The 25,128-nt window shown below is 45.7% G+C and overlaps 3 protein-coding genes across 10 annotated transcripts; 1 reads left to right on the top strand and 2 right to left on the bottom strand.

Annotated features, from left to right (window-relative positions):
* Positions 1 to 1,409: 1,409 nt before the first annotated feature.
* Positions 1,410 to 14,803, bottom strand: IK (IK cytokine). Its single transcript, XM_059174792.1, has 20 exons — positions 14,646 to 14,803; positions 14,025 to 14,091; positions 11,452 to 11,544; positions 10,921 to 10,980; positions 9,546 to 9,713; positions 9,261 to 9,375; positions 8,709 to 8,779; positions 8,566 to 8,612; positions 7,525 to 7,688; positions 6,344 to 6,452; positions 5,940 to 5,979; positions 5,559 to 5,778; positions 5,286 to 5,304; positions 4,517 to 4,595; positions 3,939 to 4,019; positions 3,626 to 3,683; positions 2,194 to 2,282; positions 1,886 to 1,994; positions 1,680 to 1,714; positions 1,410 to 1,592 (listed from the first exon to the last, which is right to left on the bottom strand). The coding sequence occupies exons 1-20, from the start codon at positions 14,659 to 14,661 to the stop codon at positions 1,565 to 1,567; spliced, it is 1,668 nt and encodes a 555-aa protein (XP_059030775.1). The 5' UTR covers positions 14,662 to 14,803; the 3' UTR covers positions 1,410 to 1,564.
* Positions 14,804 to 14,895: 92 nt separating this feature from the next.
* Positions 14,896 to 16,896, top strand: NDUFA2 (NADH:ubiquinone oxidoreductase subunit A2). Of its 2 annotated transcripts, none has more exons than XM_059174811.1 (3): positions 14,896 to 15,078; positions 15,205 to 15,397; positions 16,698 to 16,896. In XM_059174811.1, the coding sequence occupies exons 1-3, from the start codon at positions 14,978 to 14,980 to the stop codon at positions 16,725 to 16,727; spliced, it is 324 nt and encodes a 107-aa protein (XP_059030794.1). In that variant the 5' UTR covers positions 14,896 to 14,977; the 3' UTR covers positions 16,728 to 16,896. The 2 variants fall into 2 exon arrangements, with proteins under 2 accessions (XP_059030794.1, XP_059030795.1); XM_059174812.1 differs by having other exon boundaries at positions 14,920 to 15,078; positions 15,205 to 15,311.
* A 66-nt stretch (positions 16,897 to 16,962) lies between these two features.
* On the bottom strand, positions 16,963 to 22,878 carry TMCO6 (transmembrane and coiled-coil domains 6). 7 transcript variants are annotated; one of them, XM_059174799.1, is made up of 12 exons: positions 22,671 to 22,861; positions 22,382 to 22,494; positions 20,356 to 20,471; positions 20,069 to 20,252; positions 19,714 to 19,818; positions 19,453 to 19,538; positions 19,108 to 19,224; positions 18,789 to 18,900; positions 18,492 to 18,678; positions 18,252 to 18,346; positions 17,315 to 17,646; positions 16,963 to 17,234 (listed from the first exon to the last, which is right to left on the bottom strand). In XM_059174799.1, the coding sequence occupies exons 1-11, from the start codon at positions 22,753 to 22,755 to the stop codon at positions 17,317 to 17,319; spliced, it is 1,530 nt and encodes a 509-aa protein (XP_059030782.1). In that variant the 5' UTR covers positions 22,756 to 22,861; the 3' UTR covers positions 16,963 to 17,234; positions 17,315 to 17,316. The 7 variants fall into 7 exon arrangements, with proteins under 7 accessions (XP_059030782.1, XP_059030783.1, XP_059030786.1 ...); XM_059174800.1 differs by having other exon boundaries at positions 17,479 to 17,646; positions 22,671 to 22,858; XM_059174803.1 differs by having other exon boundaries at positions 16,963 to 17,646; positions 22,723 to 22,878.
* Positions 22,879 to 25,128: the final 2,250 nt, after the last annotated feature.

Below are 25,128 nucleotides of genomic sequence, written 5' to 3'. Positions count from 1 at the left end.
CTGGTGGGGCAAATAAGGAGCACAAACCCCTGGTACTGAAGAGAAGCTTCTATATCACTGTGCTACTAAGCCTTCTAAGACATATTATATGCTGATATCCAACCCCTTCACGGAGAGGTGAAAGTGAGATGAGGGACCTCAGAGAAGCTCTATGTCCTATGTGAATGGAAAAGTTGCCACGTGGTGTGGGGGGCCCTTGTCACCCATGTTGCCAACCAGAGGATTTTGGGCATGTCCACAAGGCTTGGTAATATCTGCAGAAACAGATTTTATTTTTAAGTAAGCCCAACAGCCAGCGTGAGGCTTGAACACCAAAAGCTGCAGAAATGGTTTTTTTAAATGGACAGTCAACCCCCAGGGTTTTTTGCTTTTGTTTTCTAAGTAAGCTCTTTGCCCAGTGTGCGGCTTGAACTCAGGACCGTGACATCAAGAAACATGTTCTACAGACTGAGCCAGCCATACACCCCAAACCCCAGGTCTTAAATTTAATGACCCTCTAGCTATCTTCATTGAAGCCAGGTCTCTGTGACCCTTTTCTTAACTGGGACCAATGCCTACAACCATGAAACCAGCGTGTCCTTTACTGTCTGATATTAGGCATTCTAGGTGCTATTGCAGTTAAAGCCCAATTTCAACCCCCTAGGTGCCATGCACAAAGCTGTTTTCCTCACATGCTCTTGCCCTATCAAGCTGCCCTATCAAGGGCAAGGCAAAGATTAAGCTGGCCTTCTAGCTTTCCATGTATGTGGCCTTCCCACAGGTCTTAGGCTCAAGACAGGCAGTGGCAGCTAGGGATCCGGCCAAGAAAAAAGGGATGACTCTTAGGAGCACCAGACCGGAGGAGGAAAAGGTTGGGGATGAAATGATGAAATGATTCAGAGGCCAAGGGATCCACCTTAGGCCTTGGCAAAATTTCAGGGTATTAAAGGGCACCAAACCCTGCTGGCTTACCATAGGACTCCCCCAAGGCTATCCCTTCAGCCAAAGAAACAACAATTTTTGCTTAGAATTAACAAAGCTCTCAGGAGGGCATAAATCCGTTTTTGTTTCCCAAGTAATTCTCGTCAGCTGCCTTCACTTACAGCCTAGTCCTGTACAACCTTGGGATCAGACTGGCAGCCCAGGGACTCTCTACGCTAAAAGTAGACCCCCAAATGGGCCTGAATGAGTCTGACATGAGACCAATCATGCTTATGTTCCTCTATCTACCTCTTGCCCATCAGGGAGGTCATTACTTCCTTCTCCACTAGGTGTCCTTGCTAGGATCCTTACTGCCTAGGAATCAAAAATCACAGCTCAAGGAAAGCTAACTTTCTGCATGAGCATGTTACACAATCAGTAGAATTAGAAGCCGTCTTAGTGCTTCAGGGGCCCAGGAGGGAGGATGCTCCAACAGAGAAGACATGATAGTAGGTTAGCCAGATTTAATGGAACTAAATGATCATACAGTAACATTTTATATACATTGACAAAAAGAGACCTTGCAACTTTTTTGGGAATTAAAGAAAGCAAGCACTGGTGAGTTCATCCTTGTGGGGAGTCTTTTTGGACTTGGAAATGGAGATTAGTATTTTGGTCTTTTCACTTCAACTCTGCAATGGAAGGAAAAGTGAGTCAGCCTAAGATCAGTTCTCTAAGCAATTCCCACAGTGCCCCAGAAGAAGAATGCTGGTGCTCACCCATCAGCCTCCATCTTCTTCCTCTTTTCAATAATCTACAAAAAAGAACAGTTACACCCAATAGTTACACTGTCAGTCTGATCACGTGAGGCACAAGGCGAACTTCTCTCTACTTCCATGGCTCTCTACCCCCCCGCCTATTCCTTTTATCTGTGGGCCAGTGTCTCCTCCCAGCTGAAGTTCACCCAAGAAGTGATCTCACTTACTGCACTAATCTTCTTCCACTGGCGATCAAGCTCTGCCTTATCATTGGTTTCCTTGAAGCGCCTGGTTTTCCGCCCTTCAGACATCTTGATGCCATACTGGAATGCAGCTCTGAGAAAAATAAAGGACAAACGAGGGAAAGAAGGCACCAAAGGTTGCATGACAGTACAGAGGTGTTCCCAGATGGCCCTATGACTAAAGAACCTGTTTAGGAATGTCTCAGCCAGACCACCCTCAAACCTGGTGAAGGCTAGCCCACTCCATCATCATCCCTCTCCTCACTCCCTGGCCGTATTTAGTACCGACTCACTTAGGCAAAGCCTCCTTGTTGTTCATATACTCGCTGTATTCCTCCTGGGTATCAAAGTCCCAGCGGCCTAAGGGTCCTTTCTTATTGCCCTGTTGGAAGACAGAATGGGGACAGAGAAGGAAGAGATGTCATAGAAAAAGAATTTTAGCCCTTACTAAAGCCAGGTCCTCTCACAATCCTGTTGCATTATTCATAAATCCCACCCTGATAAATAATAATAAATGCTTACTATCTACTTACTATGTACTGGGCATTGTTCTGAACACTAAACACATATTTAATTCTCTCAAACGCTATTAAAAGAGAACCACAGTCCTCTCCATTCTCCTGATGAGTAAACTGGGGCATAAGCAGTAAAATTAATTGGCAAGGTAAAACTAAATAAATGGCAGAACCAGGGTTAAGTAAGTCTCCAAGATGGAAATAAACCAGGCTCAACCACTGCAGTAAAGAGAAGGAAAAAGTAGATGAAATTTCTTTACCATTAATGGTGTTATGTGTCAGGGGTTGAGGTTTGTTTTGTTTTGTTTTTTTAAGCAGGCTTCACATCCAGCATGGAACCCAACACAGGGCTTGAACTCAAAACACTGAGATCGAGATCTGAGCTAAAATCAAGAGTCTTTTCGCCTGACTGACTGAGCCACCCAGATGCCCCAAAGTATTATTGGTTTTTTTTTTTGTTTTTGTGATTTTTTTCTTAAGTTTTTTTTTTAATTTATTTATTTGACAGAAAGAGATGACAAGCAGGCAGAGAGGCAGGCAGAGAGAGAGGAAGGGAAGCAGGCTCCCCGCTGAGCAGAAAGCCCGATGTGGGCCTCCATCCCAGGACCCTGGGATCATGACCTGAGCCAAAGGCAGAGGCTTTAACCCACTGAGCCACCCAGGCACCCAGTATTTTTGTTTTTAAGACTAGCAAAGAACATTTCAATCCTGGCTAGAATAAAATTTGATTATTTTCTAAACACTGAAATTTCTTCTACCCTTTCTATTTATGCACTAAAGGCTTGCTTACGCCTACAATGGAAATCAAAATCTGACACTTTGTCAGAAATAAGAAGAAAAAATCTATTTTTGGGTGCATGGGTGGCTCAGTTCGTTAGGCAACTGCCTTCGGCTCAAATCCCGCAACAGGCTCCCAGCTTGGCAGAGAGTGCTTCTCCCTCTGACCTTCTCCCTTCTCATGCTCTCTCTCACTCTCTCTCTCTCAAATAAATAAATAAAATCTTTTGAAAAAAACCTATTTTTGGCCTATCTCATTTTGTTTTGTACAGTTAAGCTTCCCATGACTCCATAATGCTGCTGCTCTTACTGTTGCAGTTGAAGGAAGGTGAAGACCCAGAAAATGAGACACCAATCTGTTGGGAGGGGGGAAGAAGGTATGTGCCAAAGAGTAACTGCCTAAGACTCCCCACTCATCCTTCCAATGCCATACCTGATCCATTTTGCTGTAATCCACCTCCTCATCACTATCCACAGCCATGTCATCCATCCTGAAAAGAAGCAAAAGTTAGACAGATGGTGCAGACCCAGACCCCTATGCTTTAACCAGAAACCTTCCCAATTAAGATGCTATATGCCTAAAAATGACCAACGCCCCAACCCGAGACCTCCCACTCAGTGCCTAAAAGAAATGTTCATCCAAGTAAAAAGTACCCCTTAGTCCCAAGTAATCAGATTTCCACTTCAGCCTCCTCCCCACAACTTGTTCTCCAATCATCCCAGCCTCCCTTAACGGTCTCACGTACGTGGCTGGGTAACACTCGGCATAGCTATTGGACATTCCAAAGAAGTCTCCCAGCTGCTTTTTGTCCTCTGGCTTCTTCAGCATATGCTATGTTAAAGAAAATAATTCTAGGGGCACCTGGGTAGCTCAGTGGGTTAAGCCTCTGCCTTGGGCTCAGGTCATGATCTCAGTGTCCTGGGATCAAGCCCGGCATCGGGCTTTCTGCTCAGCAGAGAACCCTGCTTCCCCGCCCAGCCCTGCCTGCCTCTCTGCCTACTTGTGATCTCTCTCTCTCTGTGTCAAATAAATAAATAAATAAAATCTTAAAAAAAAAAAAGAAAATAATTCTACCTATAGCAGAAAAGCTTCAAGAAGGAAGGACCAAGGGCTCAACGTCCCAACATGAAAACTTTTAAGGACGTGAGTAGATCCTCTGAGAAGTGGGAAAGTCGAAATAATTGCATCCCTGACAAAATTTACTATAAAAGGCAAGAGGCGGGGTGGGGGCGGGGGTTGTGGGGAAGCAGGGAGGTAAGTGGAATTAGAAAGAACACAGGACAAGTTTTCTAGACTCCAGCAACGTATTGAAATAAAGGATATGATTCAGTGCCTTCCCAACCCGCAGACCCAGCAAACTTTTCATTGATTGACTTGATCAACTCCTTAGCAGATGCGGGTCCTAAGGGAAAAGAGATCTCTGTTCAGATTGTGAAACAAGAAACTTACCTCTGCTCCCTCCCGAAACATACTTTCCAACCTGTTTTCATAAAGTCATTTTCTTAAGCAAAAGAGAAAGCTTTTAGCTAACAAAACTTTATTCAAATTCCAACTAATAACGAGCTACCCCAGGGCACCTGGGGGGCTCAGTTGGTTCATCAGCCAGCTCTTGGTTTCCACTCAGGTCATGATTTCAGGGTTATGGGATTGAGCCCTACATCAGGCTCCTGGCTCTGAGGGACATCTCCTTGATTTTCTCTCCCTCCACCCCTCCCCCAACTTATGTGGGCACACGCACACGTGCTCTTTCTTTCTCTCTACTGGAAATAAATGAATCCTTAAATAACAAGCTACTCTGGTTGAGATGGAGTTATGTACACAGAATACTGCCAGTTCGACCTCCCTCACATCTTCAGAACCCTGCAGGTGGAGGAACTGTATCTAGCAGAGCAAATATGCCCTGCCATTGCCCAGGAAGATTCGGGTAACTCCAGACTCATCTTCTATTTCATGAAGCAAGACATGGATCTTAATGAAAACTCAGATCAGGCAGTCCCGTAATCCCAGCCTTTGCCAACTCTGAACTCTAGGACAGCAGCCTCTCAGCCCAAAAAGGCCAGAGCCAATGCAAGATGTCTCAGATGTCACCCACCTTTGTCAACATCCATGGGCTGGAAAGAAAACAGAAACTGAAGTGAGTATTGCCATGAGGGATTTGTATTAATTCCTCCCCTGCTTGACTGATCGGTGAATCAATTCCCTACCCACTTTTTGCCTCATTTTCAGGATGCTTCCCACCCTGGATTAGTTGAATCCGCTGCTGCTATGGAGCCCTGAGGCACCTATATTAACAAACAAATCTTGTACCTGGAAGAGCAGACACAGATGGGCAGCTCCCCACTTGGTAACCAGGGCCATATCTCACCTCATCATCCACTTTTGGCTTCTCAAAGTAGCTGTGCCTCTTCTTCTCTTCCTCTCTCTCTCGGTCCCGTTCCCTCTCCCGATCTCGTTCTCGCTCCCGCTCTCTGTCACGGTCTCGGTCTCTCTCCCGATCACGCTCCCGTTCCCGATATCTCTCCCGCTCCTTGTCCCGAGGCGTCTTGGTTGTGGATGGCACATAATCCCCAATGTCTTCAAATATACTAGAAAAACAGATCACTAGCTGCCAAAGTCATACACACTTCCATTTTTCCCTGGCCATTTCTCCACAGATTCTCATATCAAGACCTCCCCAAAATGCCAAAGACAAGAAACAGGGAACCCTTTCCTCACACTTAGCAGGTGACAGTGCTAGGATACATACTTCATGTCAGCCTCAGGGGGTTTCTTCTCTTCCATCTTCCCTAAAATATAGAAAGAATAATGAAGAATACATTCCTGAGTTGATTCCCACTCAAGGAATCATGGGTGGGAATTCATGCTCTCCAGCTCTGAATACTCATTAAACATCTGTTTAGAAGGTGGAATAACAAAAGCTCCCCATACTCTCCCTTCTCAAGCCTCAAAGCTGTCCATTGCTTCCTGGGAAGCTCAAGCAGACAGAACCTGTGTGTAACCATCTCCTTGTTAATGCTCCATTGCTCCCATTTTTTTCTGCTTCCCAGGAGCCTCCCAATGTTCTAGACACAAAAGGCTCCAGGAAACCTTGGTTCCACCCTCAGGTGCCCCTCCAGAGTTAAGGTTTCTCTCCCTAACCCTCCAGATTACCTTTATCCTTCTTCTTGAGCTTCTTATTGCGGGTACCCTGCCGCAGGTAGGAAAGGATCTGGGTGAGCTTGCTGATTACAATGTCATTTGTGGTCAGTGTGGTCTGGGCCTAAAAACCCGAAGCAGCAAGGATATTATATCACAGTGCAAGAATCTCCTCATTCATTCACTCATTCATTCACTTAACCAATTCAAGGGTGAGTTATAACCAACTCAGTGAAAAAACAGGGAAAGGAGGTGTCCTAGAACGTTCCAGTCACACAGAATGACATATACAAAGACCTGGGTCAAAAGTGAATCTAGGTGCACCTGGATGGCTCAGTAGATTGGGCATCTGACTCTTGATTTCAGCTCAGGTCATGATCTAGAGATCATGAGACCAAGCCTCACACTGGGCTCCGCAATAGGCGTAGAGCCTGCTCCAGACTCTCTCTCCCTCAGCCTTTCCCGCCCCTACTTACACTCTCTCTCCCTCTCTCTCTTAAAAGAAAAAGAGAAAGAAGTGAATCTAGCAAGCTGGGATTCACTGGAGAATAAACTGGAGAATCATGATGAAAAAGTGGTTCAGGACAGAAGTTGCCAGGGTTCGTATGCCACAACAAAGACTTTACTCTTTATCCTAATAATGAGAAATCATTGAAACCTTCTCAAGTGTGGTGAGATAAAAATTCCTATGTTGAAAATATCACACTGGCCACATGTGAAAAATCACAATGTAAAAGGGGATAGGAAGACTGTGGGGGTTATGACTAAAGTGTACAGGGGGTTTTTTGGGTGGGGTAGAGGTGGATCAAAATTTTTTTTCCCAAAATTTTTTTATATTGTGTGATGGCTGCATAATTCTATGAATATACTAAAAGCTGCTAAGTTACACATTTTCAAAAGGTGGATTATGTAGCACATGAATTACGACTCAATAAAAAAAAATAAAATACTGAAAAGAAACCAGAGTGAAAGCGAGGAAACAAAACAAGGGCATCTTTTATTAGTTCCAGTCAGACATGACAGCTTCAACTGGAATTTTACTGATAGAAATAGAGAAAAGTGAATGGATTCAACTAACATTTAGAAAGTTAAAAGTGGACAGGGTTAAATGTGGTGGATGAGATCCAGCGCAGAAGGAAGGCCGACTCCCAGATTTAAGGCCCACCTGACAGGCTCTCAGGACTCAAACCACTTACCTCCATGGTGGGGCAATCAGCTTTGCTGCGGATAAGGGTGGTGGGGATGTCCGTGTCTGCATATTCATCATCCAGGTCTACCACATAGGCCATGCGGCCCGGCAGGAACAGCTCATTCCGTTCATACGCCTTACTCCTGAAGAGCGTGCGGTAAACGTTGCGGCCTACAAAAAGAGAACCAGGAGCAAGCACAGCCACTGAGAAACTTCTACACTAACAGCTGCTATTTAGTAAGTGTTTACTCTGTACCACCACACCAAATACTATTGCCTCAGTCTTCACAAGAGCCCTGTAAGGTACACATCATTATCTCCTTTTAAGTTATCAGAATACCAAAGCTGAAAGGGAAGTGATTTACCTCAAGTCACACAGCTACGAAGTGAGAGAATAAAGATTGGGACCCAGTCTATCTAACTCCAAAGCCTGAGCTCTTATCCACTCTTCTACATTGTATTCTCAGGGGCACTATGGGCTTCGCATTGAATTAGGCCCTGTGAGGAAGAAGGATGAGGTGTAAAGGGATACTGACAATGATGGAAAAACCAGGTTGGCTACATACTCAATAAAACAGACATTTTGCATATAGTATTTTTAATGGCTCCAATAATCCCATGAGGTGAATTAGCCCTATTTTTGCAGAGAGACAAACAGGCACTGAGATGTGAATGAGTTACCTAATATCACATCCCTAGTGTAGTTTCATCACCAGGATTCAAACCCAGGTCTCTGCCTGCAAATTCTGAGCTTTTAATCACCAACCATGCTACCTCTTTTAACAGATAAGCTATAAGCTGCCTTCCTCAATGCATAAGCCACAATCTGCAAGAGCTTCTAACATAAATGAGGAGATATTAATAATAAAGGAAATGACTAAGTCCACATCTAAGTTCTGGTAGAGTATTCTAAGAAAACTAGCTAATGTCGGGGCAAGAAAGAGGAAAGCAGTTTGAAGGGAAGGGAAAGCACATCTTGCTCAGACCATTAAATTGCCTATAACCGACCTAAAATGCACAACCACTACCGTAAAAATTCTGTACTCACCCAAACGTGTCTTAAATTCAATTTTATTCTCAGGATCCTCATCTTTCCTGAAAAGACAAAAAAATATTTTCTTTTTTACCAAATGTGTTCCTACTTTAGGTCCCACTTTCCTAAACCCGCAACTTTCCCTGGCATTTACTTACTTGGTTTCCTTCTGGGGCTTTTCCATAAGTTCTTCCTCTTCTTTCTCTTTGCTGGCAATCTCAGCTCGTACCTAACAAGAAACCAAGTAGGATTTAGACGTTTATTCATTTTACATATGTTTGTCTAACACCACTATATACCACATTGTGCCAGGAACTAAGAACTCAATACTGAGCAAGACAATATAGTCCTTGCCTTAACGGAGCTTACAGCAGAAGAGACAAACAAACAAAATGTGAAAACTATGCTATGTGAAATAAAAGAGCTATGCAGAGATACAAGAAGTGGGAAGTGAGGAGTGGGGTTTAACAACCTCACTTGTTATGGTTAAACAACCATACCTGGGTGATCAGGGAAGGTTCCCCCCCAAAAAAAAATAAAATTAAGGCTGAGACTTAAAGGATGAGTACCAATTGGTCCTAATCAAGAGCCACTATTACTCTTCCTATATGGACTGGGCTGAGAGCAGCCTCCCCCCTTTCACTTTGAAAGGCCCATACAAGAGGATTCAGCATTCTAGGATTATTCTTTACCCACCCACCATGGCTCACCTTTTGAAGCAGAGCAAAATCCAAACCCTTCACCAAATGGGTGTGTTCCATGTCACCACCCAAGAATTTGGATTCCTGGATCAACTGTCTTCTCTTCTCTGCAGCGGATTTGTCCCTGTATAATGAAAGAAGCCACGTTAAAATAGTTATTTGTGAGTACCAAGTCCTTCTTGAAATAGCTCAGCCTGGGTTCCAAAGTAAGGAAAGTATTAACAAGAATTCACACTGTGATTGTAGGCCACTGGGATGCTGAGGGAATCCTGCCCTGGCAGCCTGGGTACTCACGCTTCAGCAGTGGGGCCCACAGCCCTGTAGTTAGCTGTGGTACTAATCAGCTCAGTTTCCTCATAATCTTTGTTGACCCCATCTCGCCGTTCCTTGGCACGGTCACGGTACTTCTCTGCTAGTTCCCTCTCTCTCTCAATCTCTTGTTGACGAAGCTTGGCATAATAACTGTGACCAGAGAAAAACAAACGTGTAAGGCTCACCAGCTGCTATCCCAAGGTCAGCAGAATTATTCCTACCTGTTTTATCCAACTGTCTGGTGAAAGCTCATATACATCCTCATAGAACTGCTGGCCAACTCCGGATAGTCCTCAAAATCAGAATTATAGCATCTTCCAGCTCACAGATAGACTCTTTCAATGCTACCATGGAACCTTCCATCTGTCATTTCAGAATTCTTTAATGCCACACAACTGTGTATCACTCAGTCTCTAAAGATGAGACTTTTCTGTAGGGCAAGAGGAAGTTATCTAAACTTTTATCACCTTCCAAATTTCAACTGAAAATCATTCCTGGGCCCCTGGGTGGCTCAGTTGGTTCAGCTATCTGCCTTCAGCTCAGGTCATGATCCCAGGGTCCTGGGATCAAGTTCCATATTATGCACCCCGCTTGTGGCGAGTCTGCTATTCCTCTTCCTCTCCCCCAACTCATGCTCACACTCAAAAAAAAAAAAAAAAAAAAAGAAAGAAAGAAAGAAAGAAAAAATCATCCCTTGCTGGTCTTCCCCAGAAGAGATAACAGCAAAACACAAGGTCCAGAAATTTCAGTATCTTATAAATAATCATGATGATGATGGTGATAATGGCAGATAAGATTTACTGGGTGGTTGCAATATGCCAGATACTAGTGCTAAGTGCTTATATGCATTACCACAGTTGGTCCTCATGACAACCTGATAAAAGTTATGAAATCAGAGGCATCTGGGTGGCTCAGTGGGTTGAGCCTCTGCCTTTGGCTCGGGTCAGGATCTCAGGGTCATGGGATCAAGCCCCACATTGGGCTCTTTGCTTCCCGCCCCCCCGCTCTGCCTGCCTCTCTGCCTACTTGTGATCTCTGTCAAATAAATAATAAAATCTTTATTAAAAAAAAAAGTTATGAAATCACTCTACTCATGGTAATACTGAGGGTTAGACATGTTAGGGAATAACCCCATCATTATCCAGCTAAGAACTGGAGAGATGAGATTAAAATACTGCACACTGACCCCAAAGTCCTAAATTGCCACTCTGCCTATCGTTCTTCTCCACTAAACCAGAGAACCTCAGATAATAAAGGAAAACCTTAATCTCCAGCCTCATAGTAACTACTGACCTCCACGCCTTTAAAAAAAATACTGTCCACCTTACAGTCCAACACTCCTTCATCCTTCCTTTACCTTTTCTTTTTTCTCCTTCGTGCAGCTGGATCTTCATCCTCATTGTACTCTCTTGGCATCCTAAAAGAGAAAGAAATTCACTGATAGCAAAATATTGCCACAGCCCCAGAAACCCCCAACAACTGGCTTTGAGGACTGAAGAAAGGCCTAGAATATGGAACAAAGCAACAGCTTCAACCACGCAGAGATCCAGACCACTATTTGTAGGTGAGTGTTTCTAAGCTTCAGAAAGCAGCAAAACCACTTGAAGCACTATTAAAATTCTACCTCAGCATCTGAGTTCCTAGAGCTGCAATGGACCCTGAAATCTATCCATTTAAGCACTAGTGGCATTCTATTAATACAAGTGGTATGTGGAACGTACTCAGATCTTAGCACACTCTAGTCTTCACTGGAGCTTCAATCTCCAGAGAGGGAGAATCAGAATTATAGGCATCAAAAAAGAACTAGCCTTCCAGTTCATACGACATCTAGTTCAGCAGATTCTGTAGGAAGGAGATGGGAGACAGGTTGGAGGACCCCAGAACTTACTCATGGTGACGTGACTTAGAGGGCGGTGCAGAGGTGGGTGCAGCCCTTGGGGTCATGAGAAGTTTCCTGAAGTCTTCATTGGTGAGTTTTGATCTAGAAGGCAAAAATTTTAAAAATTAGTATCCAGTAAGAATCAAAAAAGGAGTATGTTAAAAACCATGGTTAGCTTTACTAGAAATCAAGAAAATACAAATTTTAAAAAAAAAGCCACTTTTAATGCATCAGAGTGTTGACTATTACAAAATCTGATAAATCAAGTATGTGTGAGAATTTGTAAAGTGAATATTCCACTGAGAGGCACATAAGTGAAAGCAATTTGGCTGTATCAAAATTTAAGTGGGTATATCCTATGACCTACCAACTCCATTCACCCATATTTAGCTTTGTTAATTATTGGAATAGGAGTATAAAAAGGCGTATAAATAAAATTTCAGTTTTGGGGTTTTTTTTTAAGATTTTATTTACTTATTTGACAGAGAGGGAGCACATGCACAGAAGCAGGAAGAGCCAGCAGGTAGAGGGACGGGGAAAAGAGGCTCTCTGCTGAGCAAAGAGCCCAACATGGTGCTTGATCCCAGGACCCTGGGATCATGACCTGAGCCAAAGGCCAATGCCTAACCAACTGAGACAACCCAGGCACCGCACAATTTCAGCTTTGAAAGTAATAAAAACTTGGAAACAGCCTAAATGACCATTAACTAAAGACTAGATCATGACAGTATTTCCCACGTGTGGCAGACAGCAATGATGGTACAAGAGATCATTTTAAGTGACAAAACTTCACTCCTTGGGGCGCCTGGGTGGCTCAGTGGGTTGGAGCCTTTGCCTTCGGCTCAGGTCGTGATCCCAGGGTCCTGGGATCGGGCCCCGCATCCGGCTCTCTGCTCAACAGCCTGCTTCCTCCCCTCTCTCTCTCTGCCTACTTGTGATTTCTCTCTGTCAAATAAGTAAAATCTAAAAAAAAAAAAAAAAAACTTCACTCCCTGACCAAAGTTTAATTGGGTCCATTTGAGCCCTCTTCTGACTTTCTTCCTTGGCCTGCTGTGCCCAGTTTTAGCAAAGAATCCTTCTAAGTGTTCCCAAGGAAGACAATGCTCAAGATTACTATAACAGGAATAAAGACTACTGCAATAGGGGAGAAGGACTGAAACTCAACTCTGAAAACAAACTGGGACAATTGGACGTTTATTAAAAAAAAATTACTGGGGTGCCTGGGTGGCTCAGTGGGTTAAGCCTCTGCCTTCAGCTCAGGTCATGATCTCAGGGTCCTGGGATCAAGCCCCACATCGGGCTCCCTGCTCAGCAGAGAGCCTACTTCCCCCCCTCTCTCTACCTGCTGTTCTGCCTACTTGTGATCTCTCTCTGTCAAATAAATAAACAAAATCTTTAAAAAAAAAAAAATTATAGGGGCGCCTGGGTGGCTCAGTGGGTTAAGCCGCTGCCTTCGGCTCAGGTCATGATCTCGGGGTCCTGGGATCGAGTCCCACATCGGGCTCTCTGCTCAGCAGGGAGCCTGTTTCCTCCTCTCTCTCTCTGCCTGCCTCTCTGCCTACTTGTGATCTCTCTCTGTCAAATAAATAAATAAAATCTTTAAAAAAAAAAAAAAAAAAAAACTAAAAAAAAAAAATTATTAAGAGAAAACTGGCTAGCCATTAAGGGTAGGGAAAAAGGAGCTTGACTTGATCTATTGGATTACTTAAGGGGACTCTCCATAAAATGGCTTAACAGCATTCTTTGCTTAAACTGAACCTAATAGGACTTGCCAAAAATGGATCCCAGAGAAGCTTGATGAAAGTCTAGTGAAAGCAGGAGTCCTTGGGGTGCCTGGGTGGTTCAGTCAGTTGAGTTTTGGCTCTTGGTTTTGGCTCAGGACAGGATCTCCAGGTCCAGAGATCAAGGTGTAGCATATCAAGCCTGCACCAGGTTCCACACTCACTGGGGAGTCTGCTTCCCCTCTCTCTCTGCTCCTCCCCACTGCTCACACACTCTTACTCTTTCTCGCTCTCTGAGATAAATGTGTTTAAAAAAAGGAGGGGAGGGAGTCTTTGTCACTTACGTGAAAATAATTTTTAAGACCATGAGTGGAGAAATTAAGCAAGTAGCAAAATGATATAATATATAATACAACGTCACTTAATTTTAATACGTCAACTTACAAAATAATAGTATATCTTCCTCAGACCTACATGTATGCATATAAATGGATTTTAAATAGAAAAAGACACATATGAAAAGGAAAAGGAACAGTGGTTACTTCCAAGAAAGGGACTGGAACTGGGGATGTTATCAAAAAGAATATTACTCTTACTTCTACTTCAATTTTCTACAAGGATGAATTCCTGTATCATATAATTAAACATTAACTTTAAAAACTCGCACCCTCCCAGCCAGAACTTCCCCTCTAATATTCTTATGCAGTCGACATTATGCAGCTAAAGTTCAGAGATAAAGGCTCATGAGGTACAATTTTTGTCACTATCCTTGTTGACAAGACATTTATAATTCCTTCACCATTTCCACACCACTCTATTCATCCCCAGCTCATATACTTAGTCCTATACTGAAATACTCACTGGTGGAAGGAGTGAGGATCATCCACATCGTGGCCATCTGGAGCCAAAGGGTTGGAGAAAGGCTCACCTTAAAATAAGTAAATAAATAAATGAACAAACAAAAAACCCTGGCGTTAATTTAATAAATCTATTTCGTGTCAGTTCCTGTGCAAAAGTTGGGACTATATTAATGAACAATACTGATGTTTTCACGTCAAACTGCTCCCATTCTAGTGAAGAAGAAAGGCAAAAGCAGCAACAGTGACCACACAAAGTAGTAGGTACCCAACTGAGAAAATACAAGGAACTCTTGGTGCAAAGGAGGGAGCCCCTAAACCGGCGCTGGAGGATCAACAAATACTTCCGGAAAATAACATCCAAGATGCTGCAATTAAGATAAACTGGCGCGACCCAAGATTAAGTGCAGGCGGTAGGGGCTACTTCACAGACAATACACACCCGTCGTCACTTGGGGCTAGGACAAAGCTGAGACAACAGTCCGGAGCTGCCCGGCTTCATTTGATACTAAAGGGCTTCGCCAGATTTCCACCACCCGCACAGTGCTTAAACTCTGAAGCGAAAACAACACTCCAAGCGTCCCAAGTCCTGTAGGTAATAAAGGGCAAATGACCCGAGCCTTACTGTCTCGCTCTGGCATTTCGTCTGCGGTGTTTCAACGCCAGCAGGAACTGAAGCTCCAAATACAACACAACCAGGACAAGATTTTTCCCACGATGCACCTCAGGAACAATCCCACAGTGCTTTGCGCTCCGCAGCCCTTCCGCCTCCGCCCACTCGCGGAGAAAATGGAAATAAGCGGCACTCGCCTTCTGCAATGCTTTTAAGACATTGGCTAAACTTTACCCCGCCCCCTGCAAGACATCTAACTATCGCGGGAACTGGCAGGGCCGCGATTAGTCAGAGTGGAAAACTTGGCCGGAAGTCCTAGGGCGGGGAGTTAGGCACTAGGGGAGATGGCGGTTGCAGCAGCGAGTCGCGGGATTGGGGCCAAACTTGGTCTCCGTGAGATTCGCCTCCACTTGTGCCAGCGCTCACCCGGAAGCCAGGGCGTCAGGTGAGGTGCAAGATGGTATGCCGGTAGGCTTCGGGGCGCCCAGGTCATGACCTCTACCTCTCGGATGTTTGGGGAGTCTCGCGCGTAGACAAGCACGTACGGCTTTCTCTCCCCGCCCCCCAACAGGGAATTCATCGAGAAACACTATGTGGAGCTGAAGAAGGCGAACCCCGCTCTGCCCATCCTAATCCGCGAGTGTTCTGATGTGCAGCCCAAACTATGGGCCCGCTACGGTGAGCGGGGAAGCGGGCAGTTTGGGACCCCGATAGGAGAACAAGGGTTGGAGAAGAGAAGGTCATCCAGGGTCACACAGAAACCTGTAGGGATCCTGGAACTCGGACTTCGGCCTTGCTTTTGACGTTGTTTCATATAAACCTACATTCGTGGGGTTGTAGAATGCTGGTGTCTCGAGTAATACCAATATAGATGCGGGCCCTGCCCTGCATAGGGACCAGGAGCTGTTGGTTTCGTAATTCGAAACGGGGTTCATATTGGGAATCGATGCTCATCAATTCCCGTCGAAGTGGGTCCTTACACATGACGTGTGGGTGTGGTCAGTGCCGTTTCAGGTAGTGTGAGAATCTCAGTAATACAAGCATATGCTCTGTTGATGTTAAGGTTAATGTTAAGCTCTGTGTTGAGTACTTCCTTGTCTAAATTTCATTTAATCTTCATTAATTATATGAGGGGGTGGATTCTTCTTTTCTTACCGTAGAGGTTAGAACGGTGAGTCAAAAATTTTACCAAACAGGGGCAGGTGCTGGTTCAGTAAGTAGAGCATAGGACTCTTGATCTCTGGTTCAGGAGTTAAGCCCCATGTTGGGCATAGAGCTTACCAAAAAAAAAAATTTTTTTATGAAACATACCTAAGATTACATAGCTAGGATACAATAGCCTTTAACCTTTACACGTGTCCCCCCTTTCTAGGATGAACTTCTACCAGATTTTCATGGCTAGCTCATTAGAATTCATGATGTTGTTACTCAGGTCTGAAATTATTTATCACCTCCTTAATAAGGCATTCCCTAGCAAATCATATAACACTGCCCTTATCCTGTTTATCATATTCTTAAGTTTACTAATCTGGAAATTATGGTCATGTTGCTTGACACATAGTAGGCCTTCTTCTAGGAATGTCGGGGCCAGGAGAAAATAAGTCATACCTAAGGTTAACGGACTCTAACAGTGGATAACTGCAGTATATGTTAAAAATTGTTTGGAGGAAAAAGCCCATAGACTAGGGGAGATGGATGCAAATTACTTTAGTGTTTTATACTAGGACTGGCACAGAATTGGCATCCAGCCAAGGCTAGGCCCAGGCAAAGCACTGCTGTGGCTAATAATAAATACCTTACCACGCCCCTAAAAACTGCCTTGAAACATCTTCCTTCCCATGGTGGCCACCCAGAATCAGCCAAAATTCTAGTTGGATCTGGGCTTCCTAGATGTGTTTGAGACCCCCTGGATAAACTCTAGACATCCCAAATATTCCTTGGTCATATCTCTGTACTACTTTTCTCACCCTAACAAGACTGTAAGTTGAAGACAAAGACTTTTATTAATATTTTGGTAATCCCACAGTGTATACTAGATATTTAACCCCTATTCTCTCTCCCCAGCATTTGGCCAAGAGAAGAATGTCTCTTTGAACAACTTCAGTGCTGATCAGGTAACCAGAGCCGTGGAGAATGTGCTAAGTGGCAAAGCCTGAAGCCTCCACTGATTAAGAGCAACAGCCCCACAGGTTGGGCTCTGTTGGACCGAGTACAATGTGAAAAAAGTGTTCTGTTCTGTATAAAGCTTGTGCTGAAAACACCAGCTCTGCATGTTCTTACCCTCATTTTACCCTCTACCCCTTATCACACAACCACTGAGGCAAAACAGTTTACTATAAAAATAAAACTTTATTCTGTCCTGGACACAGGAGCAGAGAATATGAGATGTCATTATGGTTCTAAATCCTCAAAAGGGGATCCAGGGACAAGGAAATTGAGAGGGGTGGGGGAGGTGATGAGTTGAATGAGTGATATCGAGAAGCCAGGTCACCTGTGAAGAGCAGTCTTCTGGAGAGCATACACACGATCCTGGAGCTGTGCCTCTTCCTGATGTTTTTCTAGGACCTGAAGCCCTGAATGCTGCACAAATGCCTCCACAGCCTGAGGGCAGGGAAAAGGATTCATCACCCGAGTTCCTGTGCCCCAACACTAGATTCCCACAGCCTTACAGGTTAGCCCACCTCTATTTGGAAGAGTGCCTTCCCAACCAGAGGCTGCAAGTTCTGAACTGGAGTCCACATAGGCTTGCCAGGCCCAGAAAAGTGGCTATAGATAGGATGGAAAGGGAAAGGGGCCATTGTGAGACTACAGGCCTCAGAATAGGGGTACCAGGGCCAAAACTCACCTCTGGCCGATAGAGGAACAGCAGATGCAGGAGCTCTAAACTCTGGCCTACTACTTCAGTGTCAGAGGAAGCCAGTGTGCCAATCAAGCAGGGGAGCAAGGGCCCTGGCCACAGATGTTGGCAATAAGCACGACCCTTCTCTGCCACATTGCACAGAACTGTGAGCACCTACAGAGAGACATGTATACAGAGTCCCCACAAAGGATGAAAACTAAAGACTAATCATGGAGCTAAAATATATGGAGTGCTGATCATGTGGTCAGGCACCATGCCAAGCACACGCATGTTTTGTAATCCTCAGAGCTGCCTCAGGTAGCTCTGGTATTCTCAAATTACACACAGGGAAACTGAAGTTCAAGGTGGTAAGCTGATCTGCTTAACTAGCAAAACAGGTTAGGGAGGGGCACCTGGGAGGCTCAGTGGGTTAAAGCCTCTGTCTTCGGCTCAGGTCATGATCCCAGAGTCCTGTGATAGAGCCCCACATTGGGCTCTCTGCTCAGCGGGAAGCCTGCTTCCCTTCCTCTGCCTGCCTCTCTGCCTACTTGTGATCTTTGTCTGTCAAGTAAATAAATAAAAATCTAAAAAAAAAAAAAAAAAAAAAAAAAAAACCCAAAACAGGTTAGGGATTCACACCTGACTGGTTTGGCCCTGAAGCCGTCCACACCACACTACCTGCCAGTCCTCAGGTAAGGATACTTCTGAGTGCAAAGGCCTGCTCCCAGTGTTTTTACTTTGGCCATAAGATCCAGGACTTAAGTGACCCCAATACCTACCAATACGCTCACCACATTAGAAACTGGCAACAACTGCAAAAGAGGCTTGATCAGATCCATGGAGAGCAAGGAGGTACAGAAGCTAGGACTATTTGCTGGAAGGGAAAATGTCAAGGTAAAGTCCCTCAAACAGGGACCTGAACCTGCCACCCGCCCCCAGTCCTACCCACCTCAGCCCAGGCAATGAGGAAGCATTCCCAGAACCTAAAGGTCTAGGCCGAGGCACATTACAGTACATACCAGTAAGGTTGTTGAGGAGCCAAAGGCACTCAGGAAGCAGGCTGGGCTGTTTCTGGACGAAGAACTGCAGAAGGATATATAAGGCCGCCACCACACGCTCATCTTCAAGCTGATTTTGCCCTCCCATAACCTCCACTGCTGCTTCTGTTAGCAAGTTGCTTAGACACCGAAGTACAGGGCATACCAGCTGCAAAGACAAGTTGGGAGTACAGTGTAAGGGGGAAGGGGTTACCTACATAGTAAGTAGCAAAACCGGAAGAAAGGTAGCCCAGATCTTGACCTGTCCTCTTCACCTACCAACTCCAGTCCTGCATCCTCAGTTCTCTGGACAGCCCCAGCCACGTCCAATAGCAGCAGCCCCAGAGTGGAGAGACCCCCATGGGAGATAAGCAGCGCATTGTTGACCTGGCTAGGCAATAAAAAGCAAGTACTCAATCTATCCCACCTTGAGGATGGCAAATGGCCTAGAGTGATGGGTTTCCTGGGGTCCAAGCAGAGAAGACCACAGGAGGAAGAAAACTCACTGCAATTCCAGAAACCAAAGTTCAAAAACCCGAGGATCTGGAAAGGAGCCCCAGGGCAAGTCTGTGGTACTTTTGCAAATGGTCTGTGTTACCTGCAGATGATGTAGTGCAGGCACCAGGCAAACTCCACAGCAACCCCAGGGTTTAGCTTTGGTCCAGGTTGCAACAATTGTAGGATATGCTGGGGGAGAGTGGAGGCCAAGACGGAACTGCCAACAGGAAAGTTTTGAGTTGGAACCACAGAAGACAAGATGCCAGTCATTCTTCCCAAACCCTAACAGCAGGTGGGAAAGTATCCAAATCCAAACCTCTTCCCAGCCAGATACAGAGCTAAAATGTGCACTGGTTTCAGAAACAAGACTGAATCTGGTGTCCGGGGGCTACATCACCAAGTAGGTCACATACGCTTCCACATCTGGAGATAAAATTTTACTTACGGGATGATCATCTCTGGAGCTTCCTTAGCTTGCAGAAGCTGGGACAAGGCATATCCAAGGGCTTCCAGCACAGTCAGATGGGGAGACTAGAAGTAGACAGGGTAAAGATCTGACTATGGAAGCTGGGTCATAAGATTTCCTATGACTTTCAATCCCTTAGCACAGGGCAAAGGCTGGAGCTGCCTAAACAAAGCAGGGGGCCATGTAGGGACAAGACAGGGGAGGACTGCCCAAGGAGGGAAAAAGCAGATGGATGCTCACCTGGATGCAGGCAGCCAAAGCAGGAACAATGCCCTGTGGCAGGAGCCGCCTTCTCACAGCCTCACTCTCCACAATCAGGTTACCCAGTGTATACAGACAGAGCTCCTGAGAGTGGGACAACAAAAGCACGGGGCATGGCCTGTCTCAGGCTAGGGTGGGGGTGGGAGAGCAGAGGATGACGTTTTCCCTTTGAAGCTCTGGGTAAAAGGGAGTGGAAGGTGATGGGCATATGTATGGCTATGGACATCAGGGGAAACAAATTTTCTTCTTCCCCCTATGTGCCAGCTCAAACCAAACCCAAAAGCACAGTATTTAAATCCAAGTCAAGAACAAGGTAGGAAGGGAGAGGGCTTACTATAAAGTCTGAGCTGTGACCGGAGAGGTAGGTGAGAAGGTAGGAAGTGGCTGGCAGGCAGGCCTCAGCCACCGCAGACTGCTCGGAATGAGAGAGCTCATGAAGGCACCGAGCGGCCTCTAGCTGCAACAGGGCTCGGTTGCTGGTCAGAAGCCCAACCAGGGTCCGCATGCTGCCCTCCAGCCTACATGAGTGAGTACCAGAGCCCTGCTCAGCCTGTGCCCCAATCCCTCCACACTCCTGTCCATCCCTCAGAGGCCCAGGCCCCACTCACCACCCATACTGACCAGATGAAGGTTTGCTGCGTCTGAGGGTGCTGCAAGCCTCGACGAAGGCTGACCAGAGCGCTCTCTCTCTGCTTTTCATCTGTCCCCCGCTGTGCTAACTGGAGGAACTGCTGGATCTGGAGTGCAGGGTAGGAAGAAGAGTGATGGAAACAAAGTTGCCAGAAAGCAAGCATGAATCCTACTCTGTCCACCTCACCTGTGAGCACTCTAATGCTGCAGCGTCCCTAGAACTTGTCATTCAGGCTAATATGGCTAATAACCATCAATCTTGCAACAGAGTAGACAAAAGGACTAATCAGAACTGGGTTTAATAATACCAGCCCTGTCACTTACTTTATAAGGAAACTAAACCTCAATTTTTCACCTGAAAAATGGGAATAATGTATTTCCTGCCTTCTTACAGAGTTGTTTCACGGATAACATTTAAATCTTTCAGTCTGGCACAACTTATCCCTCTAGCCATTCTCCCCATGCAACCTATACTCCAACAGCACCCAGCATAACATGACTTGTTTTTTAATGCTTCCAAGCTTTTGCACGATCTATTCCTTCTGCCAGGGATATCATCCCCAGGTCCTCCACTCCTTCCAGATTTCTGTTCCTCTTTCTAGCTTCCTTTCAGACTTAAGGGTTTCTATTGTGCCTCATGTTTCCTTCATGACAGATGGTAACATGCCTGTCTTCTTCACTGGGCTGCTGCAAGTACCACGAAGAAAAGGACTCTCCTCATCTTTGTGCACTTCAGTCCCCAGCACAGTGTCTTGGGATGAAGTAAGCACACAATGAACCAACAAACCAATGGTATAACCTAGACATGAATACTTTTGTAAACAACATACGTAAACCTAGACAATATAAACAAAGGGGATGCCCAATGCCTGAATGAATAAATCAGCTAAAACTAACCATTTCATTCACTTAGTCAATAAATAATTACCATCTACTATATGCCAGATACTATAGGGCATCTGAGTTTTCAATGACAACAAATAAGATAGGGTCTAGGTTCCCAAGGATTTAAAGTCTAGCTGGAGAAACAGTAAACAATTAGTATGATTAATATTCTGCAAACAGGCTGTCAAGGCAATACTAAAAAGGACCCATTAAAAAAAAAAAAAAAAAAAAGGACCCATTTTTAGATGTAGCAAATGTAAAGGCCTTGCGACAAGAAAGATCCTAGCATATTCTTTCAAAAACTGAAAAGGGAGAATGTTGGCTAAGATGAGTAAACTGGCAAGGTTGGAGCTGGGCAACCATTCATCTAGGAAGGAAGGATTTTTAATTTTTATTTTTTTTAAGATCTTCTTTTTACGATTTTATTTATTTCAGAGAGAGCACAAGAAGGGGGAGTAGCAGTGACTGGGAAAAGCAGGCTCCCTGCTGAGCAGGGAACCAAATACAGGACTTGATCCTAGGATCATGACCCCAGTTCAATGCAGACCTCTAACCGACTAGGCCATCCAGATGCCCCAAAGATGTATTTATTTGAGAGACAAAGAGAGAAAGCCCGCACAGAAGAGTGACAGAAGGAGAGGGACAGAGAACCTCAGGCAGACTCCATGCTGAGCACGGAGCCCAAGAGTGGGGCGGGGGTGGGGGGTTAATCTCACCACCAAAAGCTCATGACCTGAGCGGAACTCCAGTCGGAGACACTTAACCCACTAAGCCACCCAGGCGCCCCAAATTCTGGATTTGTGAGAGACACATCTGACTGATGTATGGAGAATGAACTTCAAGGCCGCAAGCACAGATGTAAATGATCTGTTAGAAGGCTACTGTGTGTATACAGAGAAGAAGATGGTAGTAGCTGCGATGTTGACCACCTTGAAGACGCCAGGGCTCTTTAAGAGATGAAAAACGCCAGGACTTGACGTACTGATGTGGTGATGAGGGACACAGTTCTCGAGGATGATTTCCCAGTTTCTGGTTTGGCCCACTGGATGGATGGAGGTACTGAAGGGGCCGAGCTCAAAAGGAATTTTGGCGCCAGTGGGCGCAGAACTCACCAAGCACCCGGTCCCCTCACCTCAGCTTCCCCGAGGATCATGGCCACACATTCCCCTTCGGCTTCCTCCAAGACGTCGTCTCTCAGCAGCCTCTTACTGACCAGCTGCTGCTCCCTCCGCGCCTTCCGCAATGCTGAGGGCAAAGGAGCCGGCTAAACGTAGGAGGGACATCTAGGACCCCCGTCTGCCACCCGGGGGCCTCATCTATCCCCGATTGCCATACCATCCGCCATACCACAGCACTCCTCCGTAGTGGAGGAGCTACGGTACCCCCGCCGGTATCTTCCCGCCTTCCTTGCCCTCCCGCACCTGCCTCCCGCTCCCGGCGCTGGCACCGTAGCTCCTCCACTACGCAGCCCACCGGCCTGAGGCGGCCCTGCCGTCCTCTCCACATGGCTGAGCTGGAGAAAATTCGCAGGGAGCCCAGAATCAGGAAACCGGCCCCAAACCTAGAAGAAGGCACCCGACTGCGCAGCTGTAGCGCAGGGCGGAAGAGGAGGAGTGAGTGGGCGGAGCACAGTGCAAAATGGTGGCGGGCGGACCAAAGGAGAGGCGGGGCGAAGAGACAGTAGATGGGGTGGGGCAAGGGGCAGGGAGGGGCGGGGCGAGAGCTAGAGGCAGGGTAGGACTTGGGCGGTGAAAATCTTAGGCAAGACTCAGCAGCACGCGCTCCGCCTGCGGTTGGTTTTTCTCCCTCCCAGTTCTCTTTCCCAATTCCAGGAAAGAAATTCAACCTTCATCTGGACTGCAGTGCGTCACCTTCCGCTCAACAAATATAACCTCCCCAAACCTAACACACTCTAAAGATTTTTTTTTAAGATTTTATTTATCTATTTGACAGAGATCACGAGTAGGCAGAGAGGCAGTCAGAGAGAGGGGAGGAAGCAGGCTCCCCGCCGAGCAGAGTCCTATGCGGGGCTTGATCCCAGGACCCCGGGACCACGACCCAAACCGAAGGCAGACTCCCTAAACCACTGAACCACCCAGGCGTCCAACCTAACACACTCTAGACGGACATTCAAAACTATCCTGAGTTTTAGGAATATTTCACCAAAACCTCAGCTCTCACTGATGAACACTGGATTGGCATCACCTTACTGAATGTTCTCCACGACAATTATCCCCATTATGCGCATATGAAAATGAGACAAATTATTTCACTGTTCTGCATAAAAGTGAATCACATTATTTTGGGGATAAAGTAATCCTTAAACCAGATTTGGAGCACCACTAACTACTATGTACTGGGGAAACACTAGTGAATTAAAAAACCATGTTCCTCACCTTCGAAATCTGAATTGTGTCAAAGTAAACTTTACATGGTCTAATCACTGCATACCTCTCCAGTCTTCACTGCAGGGGCACATCGCCTAATTCATCTCTCCTGGGATCTTCTTTTTTCCCTAAAACAAGCCCTCCTCTTTTCCTCCTCCAGGCTTTTGGCCAGGCTGTTGCCCTGCCTACAGAGCCCTAACTGCCTGAACACCGCACCCTCCCTCAAACCAGCACCCTTCCCCTAATTAACACTGCCCTCAAGATCTCAATTCCAATTGTCCCCTACTCAGAACTACTGGGCCTCTGTCCCTCAAGATCTCAATTCCAATGTCCCCTACTCAGAACTACTGGACCTCTGTCCCTGTCATAAGAGCCTATAGTGCCATATACTTCATAACCATTTTTACTGTCATGAAGTTACAGTGTATTGTTTGATGTTGTCCTCCCCAAATCCCATTCACAGCTCCAAGAGAATGGAGTCCTGGTAGCAGTTAAGCATTTTTATTGGAGGGGGTGCCTGGGTGGCTCAGACCGTTAAGCATTTCTCTTCGGGTCAGGTCCTGGGATGGAGCCCCACATCAATCTCCCTGCTATGCAACGAGCCTGCTTCTCCCTCTTCCACTCCCCCTGCTTGTGCTCTCTCTCTCTCTCTCTCTCTCAAATAAATAAAATAAAATCTTTTTTTAAAAAAGGAATTTTTATTGGAGGTCTCTAATTTTTAGAAAGCTATTATTTAGGGAAATATATGAGTAAGAACAAATCCAAGAAAGGGAACTGTTCTCAAATCAACTTCCTCTGGTAGTCTGTGGTTAGGATTTGACACTTTCAAACCAACTTTCTTTCCTAGAATTTAATTCCACCTCTTGGAGTTAATCGCCTTTAATCTGGGACTCCTGGGTGGCTCAGTCAGTTAAACATCTGCCTTCTGCTCAGGTCGTGATCCCAGGGTCCTGGAAAAGAGTCCCCACATCAGGTTCCCTGCTCAGTGGGGAGCCTGCTTCCCCCCTCTGCCTGCCACTTCTCCTGCTTGTGCTCTCTCTCTGTGTCAAATAAATATATATTTTTTAATTGTCTCTAGGAGCTCCTGGGTGGCTCAGTGGGTTAAAGCCTCTGCCTTTGGCTCAGGTCATGATCTCAGGGTCCTGGGATCAAGCCCTGCATCGAACTCTATGCTCAGCAGGGAGCCTGCTTGCCTTCCTCTCTCTCTCTGCCAGCCTCTCTGCCTACTTGTGATCTCTGTCAAATAATTAATAAAATCTTTTAAAAAATAAAATAAAAAATTGCCTTTAATCTCTTCCACAGATCACCTAGTTAAATATCTGCAGACCATTATCCTGCCCCCACATCTCTCCAGGCCCAGCATCCATCCAGCACTGGAACAGCCATTTACTGAGCAACTGCTCAGAGCACCATGCACTGGCTGGGTATAGAGTCTGAGTCTTTTATCTCCTTTGTCATGGGACAGGCTGCTTCTAACACCTACATATTTCCC

This window comes from Mustela lutreola, chromosome 5 (assembly GCF_030435805.1).
Source record: "Mustela lutreola isolate mMusLut2 chromosome 5, mMusLut2.pri, whole genome shotgun sequence".
Classification (NCBI taxonomy): Eukaryota; Metazoa; Chordata; class Mammalia; order Carnivora; family Mustelidae; genus Mustela; species Mustela lutreola.
The sequence above is the reverse complement of the archived record's forward strand: the minus strand, read 5'-3'. Positions and strand labels throughout refer to the sequence as shown.